The sequence below is a fragment of the Dipodomys spectabilis genome, unplaced genomic scaffold (assembly GCF_019054845.1).
Source record: "Dipodomys spectabilis isolate Male_0828 unplaced genomic scaffold, ASM1905484v1 ptg000231l, whole genome shotgun sequence".
In the NCBI taxonomy this organism is placed as follows: domain Eukaryota; kingdom Metazoa; phylum Chordata; class Mammalia; order Rodentia; family Heteromyidae; genus Dipodomys; species Dipodomys spectabilis.
In genome coordinates this window covers 6,165,306-6,176,870 of record NW_024870908.1, presented here as the reverse complement: position 1 = coordinate 6,176,870, position 11,565 = coordinate 6,165,306, and the positions used below count along the sequence as shown (strand labels likewise).

General features: G+C 57.9%; 1 protein-coding gene across 1 annotated transcript; it reads right to left on the bottom strand.

The window, feature by feature from the left end:
* Window positions 1-3,864: 3,864 nt before the first annotated feature.
* Ubald1 (UBA like domain containing 1) lies at window positions 3,865-8,774 on the bottom strand. Its single transcript, XM_042698114.1, has 3 exons — window positions 8,543-8,774; window positions 5,221-5,283; window positions 3,865-4,946 (listed from the first exon to the last, which is right to left on the bottom strand). The coding sequence occupies exons 1-3, from the start codon at window positions 8,660-8,662 to the stop codon at window positions 4,602-4,604; spliced, it is 528 nt and encodes a 175-aa protein (XP_042554048.1). The 5' UTR covers window positions 8,663-8,774; the 3' UTR covers window positions 3,865-4,601.
* Between the last annotated feature and the right edge of the window lie 2,791 nt (window positions 8,775-11,565).

The window sequence follows — 11,565 nt, the reverse complement described above, 5'->3', positions numbered from 1 at the left end:
GACTGAAAGGTGGCTGAACAGAGACCACACTCCCAGGACAATGTAGGTTCTCCCACCTGCCCTGGGCAGATGCCCTACCACCCTTACTTTTTCCAATAGGCTCGCTCACACTTTGATTCTACCTATGCCTCCTTCATAGCCGGGATTACAAGCATGCCTTACTACACAGACGGTGCTAAGATTTCCTTGAAACCCATAAACGGTGGCTACAAACCCAGAGCCTTTTCCAAATGTAGGAGTTGATATTCTGGGCCAACCCAGGAGGGGCCTCCACGCTGTGAGGTTCCTGCCACTCAAAGGCCTCGTCTGTCCTCCACTGGGAGGAGACTACTGTTAGAGACCCTCAGAGACCTGGGCAGCAGCCAGTTATTCTCCAGGCAGCCACAGTGTTTTCTTAGAGAACCCCCGTCTGAGCCACCAGACAGACCCTGGGATCACTCAGTGGCCCTGGGCGCCGTCCTGTGTCCAGGTCTCAGAACAAGGCCTTCTTTGAGGCTGTCTGAGGAGCCCTGCCCACTACAGAAAGCAGCTTGGGGGTTCTGTTCATCTGGCACCCACCCCGCCCCACTGAGAAGGCATGCTGCTGTGTGTGTGGGTCCTGATGCTTGAACTCAGGTCCTGGGTGCCGTCCCTGAGCTTTTTTTCTTTTGGTTGTGGGGCCTGAACTCTGGGCCTGGGCGCTGTCCCTCAGCTCTTCAGCTCAAGGCTAGCACTCTACCACTTGAACCTAAGCCCCCACTTCCGGCTTTTTCTGCCTATGTGGTGCTGAGGAATCGAACCCAGGGCCACATGCATGCAAGGCAAGCACTCTACCACTGAGCCACTTTCCCAGTGCCTCCCTGAGCTTTTTTGCTCTACCACTTGAACCACAGCTAGCTCTGCTTCTGGCTTTTTGGTGGCTAGCTGGAGATCACAAGCTCATGGATTTTCCTGCCTGGATTGGCTTCGTATCTTAGCCTCCCAAGTAGCTAGGATTACAGACCTGGTGCCCAGCTAGCCCTCCTGATTTTAAGACGTTGGCAAACACATTTAAGAAACTCTGCAACCTTTTGTGTAAGCCATGGAGCACGCAGCAGGTGTGCGCGATCGCTAGCCCCCGGGCCTGGCCTCTGCCACAGCAGGACCTGCAGGCCACAGCCACTGCTCATCACCTGGCGAGGCCACACTTGCTTTCCAAGCCTGCTCCATCCTCTCCCAGAATCACACACGGCTAGAAGCACCATCTTGTAAACAACCTCAGGAATGCAAAGGACATTTTTAGAGAACAGAATTTGGGAAGAAGTCACCTGGAGCTCCAGTCCAGCAGCGGGGGTGGCACAGTTGGCTCCTGCTGGGCTTGAGGGTTGGCTTTTCCGTGGCAGTCAGAAAGCTCCAGATTGGCACTGGAAAGAATGGAGGGTGGCCTGCCCTGGGGGTCTGTTCTGCTAGGGTGTCAGCCCTTTGCTCTTGCAGCAGCCTGTGTCCAGCACATGGGTCAACACTAGCCTTAAGTTCAGGATCTGAGCTCTGGGGCATGGGGATGGGGTGTCTTTGTGACCTACTCCTGGCTTCCCTAGACTTAGGTCCAGCTTATTTTGTCTGACATACCCCCAGGCAGAGGCTCCACATCTCCATAGGAGGGGGCTGGTGGCTGCATGGTTCCCCCAGTGCAGTTGTCTGAAGACAGGCTAGGAACTGGGCGCTTTAACAAACACTCAGGGGAACCTTATGCCCTGCAAGGCCAGGGATCCAGGTTCAATGGCCCCCAGTGATTGCTGGGTGGCTTCATCACCTGGAAGCTGTATTGTAGAACCAGCACACCATAAAGCTCACCTTCCTAAGTGTAAATGGAGTGGCTTTTAGTGCCAGTTCCGGGGAACCTGGGCCTCTCCCTGGGTGCAGGTTCTGGGTGGTGGTGGACAGGAACCTGGCATAGCAACCTCAGGGCTGGAGAGGGACCCTACACCAAAGCAACTGTCCCTAGAAAATGTCAGTATTGTCTGCAGATGTTTTTAATCTTTAGGGGTGCTGCTGGATCTAGCAGGAGGAATGCTACCCACCACAGGGATTACTATTCAACCCCACATGTCCAGCGTCCAGGTAACTGCCTTCTGTTCATGTGGTTACTCAAGATAACCAGGCCCTGCCCCCAGAGACCGGCAGAGATGTACTTGAGCTGGGAAGGTGGCTCAGTGGTAGAGTGCTTGCCTCATGCATGAAGCCCTGGGTTTGATTCTGTAGCACCACAGAAGCAGAAAAGGCCAAAAGTGGTACTATGACTCAAGTGGTAGCGCACTAGCCTGGAAAGAGCTGAGGGACAGCGCCAGGCCCAGAGTTCAAGCCCCACAACCACTACCACCACCAACAAAAAAAAAAGTCCAGAGGGACTGGGAAGGTGGCTCAGTGGTAGAGCGCTTGCCTTGCATGCATGAGGCCCTGGGTTCCATTCCTCAGCACCACACAAGCAAAAAGAAAAAAGCCGGAAGTGGTGCTGTGGCTCAAGTGGTAGAGTGCTAGCCTTGAGCTGAGGGACAGCGCCCAGGCCCAGAGTTCAGGCCCCACGACCGGACCCCCCCCCAAAAAAAGAAAAAAAGTCCACAGAAGATGTACTTAAGGCCTCAGGCTTGCTGGGCAAGTACTCTACCACTTGAGCCAACCTTAGCCCTTTCCATTTTATTTGAAAAATATGGCTGAGTTTTTGCTCAGGAGAGCCTGGACTGCAACTTAATTTGTCACCTGTATAGGCCCATGCCACATCCACTCAGCCAGTTAAAATGTAGCTTCACTTTTTCCACAGGCTGGTCTTGAACAATGTTTGAAATCTCTACCTTTCAAGTTGCTGGGATTACAGGTATGAGCCACTGTGTGGTCTTGGAGAGGGCACTTCTAAAACTTCAGTCTATTTTTGGTGCCAGAGGCTGCTGTCAGGGAGATGGACTTCAGACCCAAGGCCCTGCACCTCAAGCTACAGGGGCTGTGCCTGAGGCCCTCTTTGAAGAATGAATGTTAGGACTACTACAGGCCATCCAGAGGCTCCTGGGGGCGGGGGGGTGGGGGGGGGGGACTGGTGCCACCTGCAATCTTAGCTACTCAGGAGGCTGAGATCTGAGGATTGAAGCCAGCCCAGGCAGAAACATCAGTAAGACTCATCTCCAACAAACTACTCAGAAAAAGCCAGTAGTGGCGCTGTGGTAGCATGCTAGCCTTGAGCAAAGGAAGCCCAGAAACAGCACTCACTGAACATAAGCCTCAGGACTGGCAAAACCCAAAAATAAAAAACCTGGTACCCCACAGCCTCCCGCCTTCTGGAATCGAGACCTAGTGCTGCTCCCTGCACGCCTAGTACATCCACCTCAGTAATCTGTCCACAGGAAGGTGCAGGCATTTACCCGCACGGCAGGCGACTCCTAAGTGACAAGGCCTTTTCCCACCACTGGTGGATGGGAGCATAAGGCAGTTTCCCGAGAACTCTCTCCATCTCTGAGTGGAGACTGGGGAGGCCAGAGATGTCCGTCTCTCCCCCCACCCCCATCCCCAGTTGCACCCTAGTTACACAGACATCCCAGGTGGATGCTGGGGCCTCCAGGTGCCTCACCTAGTCCTGGAAGAGGAAGGTAGTCGTTAGCCTAGCATACTCAAAACTGGGGGTTTTGATGTGTGGGTGCAAGTAAGCGTGTATGTGGACAGTGTGTGGGATTCTTAGAACCCAGTCCAAAAAGAACCAACTTCAGCAGAAAAGCCTCAGGCAGGCAGGAGCATTTGACGACAGTGACTGGCAGCAGCGGTGTGAAGCCAGGTGAGACTAAAGTGGCCTGCATTCAGCTCAGCTGCCCCTTCAACAGCAGAACGACAGCAGAGCCCAGGATACGAGGCAAGACCACAGAGCCTGGTGGCGTTTGGAATTAATTCTTCTCTTTTGTTAAAAGGGGGTGGGATTGGATACCCCTGGGCTCTGGGGGAGGCATGCAGGCAGCCCTAGCAGGCAGGTGCTGGGAGATGGGTGGGAAGAGGCCTGGAGTTTCCCACAATCCTTTTCTCTGCAGGGAACAGCAATGCTGGCTGGTGAGGGGGTGGGGTGAGGCAGGGCCCTAGGGAGAGAGGGCGGCGGGCAAGGGGTTTGGGGCTCACACTAACATGCAACGTCCAGCTGCCCCATAAACTAGGTTGCTTTCTGAAGAGCAACACATGTATAAACACACAGACATGGCTGCGTGCGCATGCGGAGAGGGCCCTGCGCTTCCTGGGGGTGGGGATCTAGGCCTGCTGGCCCCTGAGGACTCCCAGTTGGGAGCCAGCCTTGTCTCCTCTCCGCCGGGCAAGTCTCTGTGGCAACCCTGGGCAGGTGGGCAGGTCCTGGTGGGATGCTGTTTGGTCTTCAAGGTGCGTGCTCCAGCGCCGGAGCCAAGTCCATGCGAGCTGCCGCGCGCCTGTGCTGACCTCACGAGCATGTAGCTGGGCGTGCGGCACAAAGACGTGTCCCTGCCTGGCTAGAGTCCAGTCTCTCCCTTCCAGGGCTCCAGGGCACAGGGGGTGCAGACAGAGGAGGGGTGAAGGGGCCCGCGGAGACATCCTCTCCCCCGCCCCACGGGGACCTGGCCTCCGGGAGGGGGGAGGGGCCTCCCTTATCTCTCCGCCTCCATGGCCGGGTGGGCCTTCGGTTCCGAGGTGGCCTGTTGGGGGGCCAGGGGTGGCCAGTCTGAAGCTGGGGAAGGGGGTGCCGGAGTCCACAGGGGCGGCTGCGGCTGGTGGTGCTGTGGGCCCCCGGGGGGCGAGGCTGTGGTTGGCCAGCTGGGGGTGGCGAAGCTGCCGTTGGCGGCATGCGGGAAGTGCGGCGGGGGCGACGTGGCTGTGGCCATCGGACTGCCGCCGCCGCCGTGGAAGCTCTCAGAGGCCTTGAGACGAGAGAACATGGTGAGGGCATCGGGGAAGTTGGGGGGCGTGGCGGGGGTGTTGGCGGGAGTGCACATCTGTGGGGGAAGAAAGGAGAGGAGAGCTGAGCGTGCGCTGTCCTGTGCCTGGCCGGCATCCAGGCCCACGAGGAAAGCTAGAAGCAGGCTCCCCCACGGAGGGTGTGTAACCGGGCACATTGCGTGCCCTCTTCCTACTCGGGGATCACAAGGTTTCCTCAGCCCTCTGCTTTGGAAGTGTCCCCAAAGCTCAATCCAGGCTGCCCACCAGGTCCTGGGCGCATGCACCCCTGTCCTCCACCCCAGCCACCCTCAGGTCTCCAGGGACACTTACCATCTGGTGGTGGTGGTGGCTGTAGGGGATGTTAGTCTCCTGGAAAAAGGCGCTGAGGGCCGTCTGCAGGGAGAAAGGCTGAGCTTACCTCTCAGACCCAGCCTGCCCAGGGGGGTAGGGCGGGCTGGGGTGGCTAAGCCAGCAGGGACAGAGCTGTCACCATGGCTCTGGGGGACAGGTGGTAAATACCCTTACCCTGTGTCATGAGGAGAGGTGGTATGACCCTTAACTAGCCCAGCTGGTTCTCAGCCTTCATTCTGTCAGCACCTTGATGTATGGCAAGTTCCTACCCTTCTCTAGACCTTAGTTTCCTCATGTATGAACCAGGGGAACTTGAAAAATGAGTCTGAGCCCTGCTTCTCATCCCAGCTCTCTCTCACAGCTCTGTCCCTGGCTGACCACGTGGCCATCGATCTGTCCAAGTCTGTTTTTCCACTTGTGTGACTAGGAGGCCTCCAGGTTCCCACACTGTAATTGTGAGGGCCTGGAATTGTGTGTGTGTGTGTGTGTGCCTCTAAGGAATGGCCTCAGGTGGTGAGCAGGACCACAAGCCTAGCAGTGAGCCTGCCACTGGACATGGCAGTGACATGTGGCACCCTACTGCCCCTTTTGGAGCAGGGCTCCATCAGTCAAAACTAAAAACTAGTGCACTCACTGTCACCACCATTATCCCAAAGGCTGTCAATGGTATCCCCCATTGTACAGAGAAAGTGAGGGTTGCTTGGTGAGCAGGAGGCAGAGGTGGGATTAGGACCCAGGACTGAGACTCCAGGCAAAACCCTTAAGACTGGCAAAGAGAGCCAGGTGCCCGGGGCTCATGCCTGTCATCGAGCCAGGTGCCCGGGGCTCATGCCTGTCATCCTAGCTACTCAGGAGGTTGAGATCTGAGGATTGTAGTTCAAAGTCAGCCTGGGCAGGAAAGTCCATGAGACTTATCTCCAATGAACCACCAGAAAACAGGAAGTGGTGCTGTGGCGCAAGTGGTAGAGCTCTCGCCTTGAGCTGCAGAGCTCAGAGACAGTGCCCAGGCCCAGAGTTCAAGCCCCACGTCTGAAAAAACAACAACAACAAAACCCAAAACTGGCCAAGAGGGTAGAGGGTAAAGAAGCAGAAAGTAAACCACAGCAAGGAACAGCCTGACTCTGTCCAGAGCTGTGACAGAGCAGGGGAGAGGTTCTCCAGCAGGCAGGCCTTGAGGAGCCCCTGCCAGAAATGAGGGAACAGCTGTTCTTGTGGAAGTACAGGGTGGCTGGTCCTCAGGGCCCAGCATAGCCAGGCCCAGGCCTGGAGTCACTGTTACCCCTCAGATCTATGCTCAGCTGGTGCGGCCCAATGCCAGCACAATTCTCTGCCTCCTCCCTAGCTCAACACACCCAGAAACCCAGCCTGGCCCCCAGGGCTTGTCCTCCTAGTTCTGTGTGAATGTTGAAGTTATTTGAATGAATTATTCTGGGAATTTCCTGCTGCAGCCACCCTATCCACCCTGTCTGGGTGTCCCCAAACAATGATGTGGGAGCTAGTCTCTGGGCAACTTCCCTAACACCAAGACCCCTGGGCCAGGTAGCTGCTCCCCTAGCCCAGGCTCAAAACTCAAAACCCCAAAGACTAATGCGCGTGAGTTCTCCATTGAGAAACATTTGCCCAGATAGCAGAGGTCCCCTCCCCCAGCAGCCTCTGCCCCCATTAGCACCTGAATCCGAGAACGTGACCCAGAAACACTGCCTGCTGGGCACGCCAGCCAGGTGGGAGGTGGCCTGGAGGGGGAAGGGCTAGCCATAAGAAACCCCTCACTGGAGGCAGAGGACTGGGGTTTCTCTCCTTATCCAACCCCTCTCCCCCATTTTATAGGCGGTAAAACTGAGTCTCACAACCAAAGGCACAGAGCTGCTATTCTGGGGTTACCAGAATAGCAGGATGGGGTTACCAGGCTGCAGGATGTTTCTAGCCGACCCCAATTTTCAAAGCTACATTTTCACTCCAACCCATTCTGCCTGAGGGGTGAGCTCACTTCCCACTGCGGATCCCAGCCCCAGGCATACAGGGAGCCCTGTAATGGGACCAAACTGTCACAAATGTGGTTTTGCTAGTTCTGCCAGATCCTAGAGACCAACAGGGTCGGTGAGGGGGTAGCTGGAGAGATGGGCAGAGATGCAGGAGGGAGGGACCCAGCCGGTAACAGGGCTAGCAGACTACACGGTCGAGCCCCCCCCCCCCCCCGTGCCCCAGGCAAAAGGGGCCAGAGAAAGCAGGCTCCCCTTTGGCCTAGTGGTCTCTTTATTAGGCCACGGGGAGCAATGCCCGGAAAGAGCCACCGCTTTCCTTGGCAGAGGGGCATTCTGATCCCCACCTCAGGAAGTGGAGAACCTGAGCCTGTCTTGGTTCTCCCTGGAGGTCCAAACACCTGTCCTGGGCATGGCACTCATTGGGAAAACAGCCTCTCGGCCCCCAACCCTATACCTGGGACGGGGGCACAGCTCCAGCGGCTCTGGCCCCATTCCCGGAAGCCACCATGGATTGAATTCCGGGGTCTGGGCATTACAGAGGGGTCAGACGGCACCAACCGCCGTGGACGCTACTGTCCTACAGATCTGGAGAGAGCTGGGGTGGGGGCCAGACGCGGGCAAACCTCCCCTCCAGCTCAGGTGACATGAAAACTAGTGACCTGTGTACATCACTTCCCGCGGCCGCCCCCTCGGAGGCGGGGTACACCGGCACACACGGCCCCCACGCGGGAGTGGGAGGCCCCGGCGCGCCGCCCAGACTCTCCACGCCGTGTGTACACACACACCCCGCACCCCGGGCCCGGTGCGCGGGCGCCACGGGCGCACACGCAAGAGCACGCCCCGAACACCACCACGCGCGTCTCTCCCCCCCCCCCAACACATCCCCGGACAGCCGCCCGGACCCGCGCCCCGCGCCCCCCGCAGTGCCCCGCTGACGCCCAGGCGCCGGGCGTGCGTAAACACAGATGCACATGGAGGTGTGCGCACACGCCGCGGGCCGCCGCCCCCCCCCCCGGGCCCACCGAGACCTTCGGGGCGCAGGCTTCGCCGCGGCTCCGCCCTCCCGGACCCCCGCTCGCCCCGCCAGGCCCCCCGGAGTCCTCCTTCCGGCCGGCCGGCCCGCCCTCGGCCGTTACCCGGACAAAGGGGGACGGGGGGAGGGAGGACGGCTCCGCGTCCGAATCGCGGGGGTGGGGTCGTCCCCCCCAACACACACATACACACCGGGGACGGAGGCCCGTCGGGGGCCCGGGCCTGGCCGCCGGGCGGAGTCTGCGGCCGGCACCCCGCCACGAGTCCGCGCCCGCCCCCGCGCGCACCTCGAACTGCCAGTGGGCCGCCTGCAGCAGCTGCTTCGCCTGGTCGGCCGCGCAGCCCGCCGTCAGCACGAACTGGTTGATCATGACCTGGTGCTTCAGCTCGTCCATGTTCACGGACATGGCGCCGCCGCCGCCGCCGCCGCGCTGCCCGCTCCGGCCTCCCCGCGCTCGCGCCTCCGCCTCACGCGTCCACCATTAGCGAGCCGGCCCCGGCTAATACAAATATTTACTGTGCGCTCTGACTCAACGCGCCTCGCCGCCCCGCGCGCGCCGGGGCATGCTGGGATCTGTAGTCCGCGCCGCCCCCGCCGCCAGGCGGCCCCGGCAGGGGGGGAGGGGGAGAGGGGGGAGGGAAGGGGCAGAGGCCCTGGATGCCCAGTACACAGTACATGCCAACTTTTAATATTATGAACGAGAGAGTCTGCCTTTCCAGGCGATGCTCCAAGTCACTGCCTCCGGGAAGCCTTCCGGTGTGGGGCGGGCAGTGTTACACTTCGCATCAACCTTCCCCCCAACCCTCTCCAACCCGGCCTGGCTCTCGATCATGCCACACGGCGGGAGCGTCAAGGGACGGGATGGCCCCCGGGACGGGCAGGCCGGGCCGACAGCCTCCGGCGCAGCAGCACCCACTTTCCCACGCACAACGCAGCCAGCGGACGCCAGGACCCCGCGGAGACACTTCCGGAGCGGCTCAGGACTCCATTTCCCAGAATGCTCTGGTTTATTTGCACCGTTCTTTCTCGGGTGACGTCAGCTGAGTGAGGCCGTCCCTCGGCCAATGGCCCGCCATGGGGTGTTAGGACCTGGCCATATAAGGTAAACAAAGCTGGCTGTCCAATGAGGTGGCGGCGGGGGCGGGCAGGGGGTACGTCACGTGTCGGGGGCGGGGCCGGGAGCGGGGTGGGGGGGCACGTCGCGGGCCGTGTTTACAGCCTCCGCATGCCGCTTCCGGTCGACGTCGCGAGTGGAAGGACGTTGGGGCTGGTTGCGGGGTCAGGACGCGCGGGAAGGTTGCGGGCTGGCGTCGACGCCCCCGCTGAGTGGCCCTGGTGTGGTTCTAGCCCGTTGGGGGGGGGGGGTCCTTAGTTCTGCTCCTGGCCCTGACTTGGCTTCTGGGGAAAGGGCTGCGGGGAGGGGCGCGGCTGTGCCCACGTGCGGAGCTCCCCGAGGAAGTGCGCGCGCCCGGCCGGGCTTCGTCCGAGCTGGTTCCTGCCGGAGTCTCCTCCGTTGGGGTGGTGGGAGGAGGATGGTGGGGGGACTGACTGGGGTAGAGGGTACGGATGCTGGGTCCCTAGATAGCCCGGAGGATTGAGGAGGAAATGGGGGTTAGCTTGTTAGAGGGCCGAAGCTGGGTGCTTGGCCCGAGGTCCCTCAGCCCTGGCGGAAGCGGGGGTTCAGACACTTTACCACGTTGGCTAGGGTTTATTCCTCCTTTTTTCTTCTTCCTCCCTCTCCTCTTCCTTTCTCTTCCTTCCTCCTCCTAGAATGGGCCTGTGTTTCTGTCGGGAACAAAGCACTCAGCACACAAGAAGAGGCACCTCAAGGATGATTTCCAATTCCCTGGTTGCCATGGGAACTGCAATAAAGCTTGGTGGAAAGTGGGCAGGCTGGCGAGTCAGACAGACCTGGGTGTCGGTCCGGAATGCTTTAGTCTGTTTCCTCTCTCGTGTGGAAATCTCCCAGACTCTCCTTGCTGATGGTGAACCAGTTCTAGCTCTCAGCCCTTTTGCCGCCTCCTAGACCACCCGTGGAAGCCCAAACCTCATTTTACACACAAGGAAAGAGAGACAAACTCAGTCTTAAAACTGGCTTTCAGAGCAAGTGGTTTGCCTAGCGTAGGAGCTCTCCTAGGCTAATCTTGCAAGGGGTGAAGTCCAACTGACTGGAGTAAAGGGTCAACCTACTTCCCTCCCCAGCCAGCTTGTTTTCCTAACGCTGGCAAGGAAAGAAAAAAGAAATACCTTGTTTTTCAGCTAGAAGGAGCCTGGACTTTGGATTTCTTAGCAGGCAGGTATGGGACCTGACAGCTGTGGCCAGGAGATGGGGTAGTGGGTGGGAAGGCATTTCTAGATTCTATTTGGGGCCAGGGAGGTTGAGGACCTTGCGGAAATTTGCCTGGATAGGCAATGGAGGGTGTCTTGTTTCTTCCTTAGGTTTCAAGTCCTTGTCTAGCATGTCCCATCATTCCATCTTGCCTCATTACCTACCTCCATCTTGCCTCATTACCTACCACATAGTAGTTAGATGATAAATATTTGTTCCATAAACAGATGAATCACGTGAGATGATAGTGGACCGTGGGCCCAATCGGGAAGACCTTATCTCTCAGCTAAGTGTGGCTAAACACAGAAAAATACTGCTGGGAGAGCACCGACCCCACCTTGAGTCCACAGGGGTGAGGGAGGTCCAGCCTGGACTGCTTAGGAAACCCTCAAAATCGTGTAGTTTGGCCCTGTCAAGATAACCACAAGCAGGACTTGAAACAGTCTAGGAGCTTGTTTCAAAATGAAATGCAATAAATCTAGGCTCTGGAGTGATGTTATAAATATCCAAATAGCTTTTGGCAGAGAAAAGGTTTCCTCATTTCTGTGAGAAGACTTAATGAAAGGTCTTGCCAGTGAAATACCTGCCTTAGTCCAGGCCTACAGGGAAGATATGCTGTTGGCTGTTTTTCACTCGACTAGGTCGGACTTCAGGACCCCTCCCTCTGCAGGATCAGCAAGGGCCATTAATTAAATCATAGATTTTTGTCAGTATGCATCTGAAAGTGTATATAGGAGTCAATGGAAAGGAATTTTTTAAAAGGAAAGACCACACTGAGTGGGAGTTGTGTAAATTGGGCTGGTAGGAGAATGTACCAAGACAAGGATAGGATGCAGGTAGAAAAAGCAGAGACAGGGTGGGAGTGGGTTCCATGTCTTTGATTAGCTTACTTTTGATTGCCTATGTCCTGTTTTGTGGAATTTATTGGCTGTCAACCACGGTTTAAATTTTGCTCTTGAGTGGGAATACTTTGAGTCCTT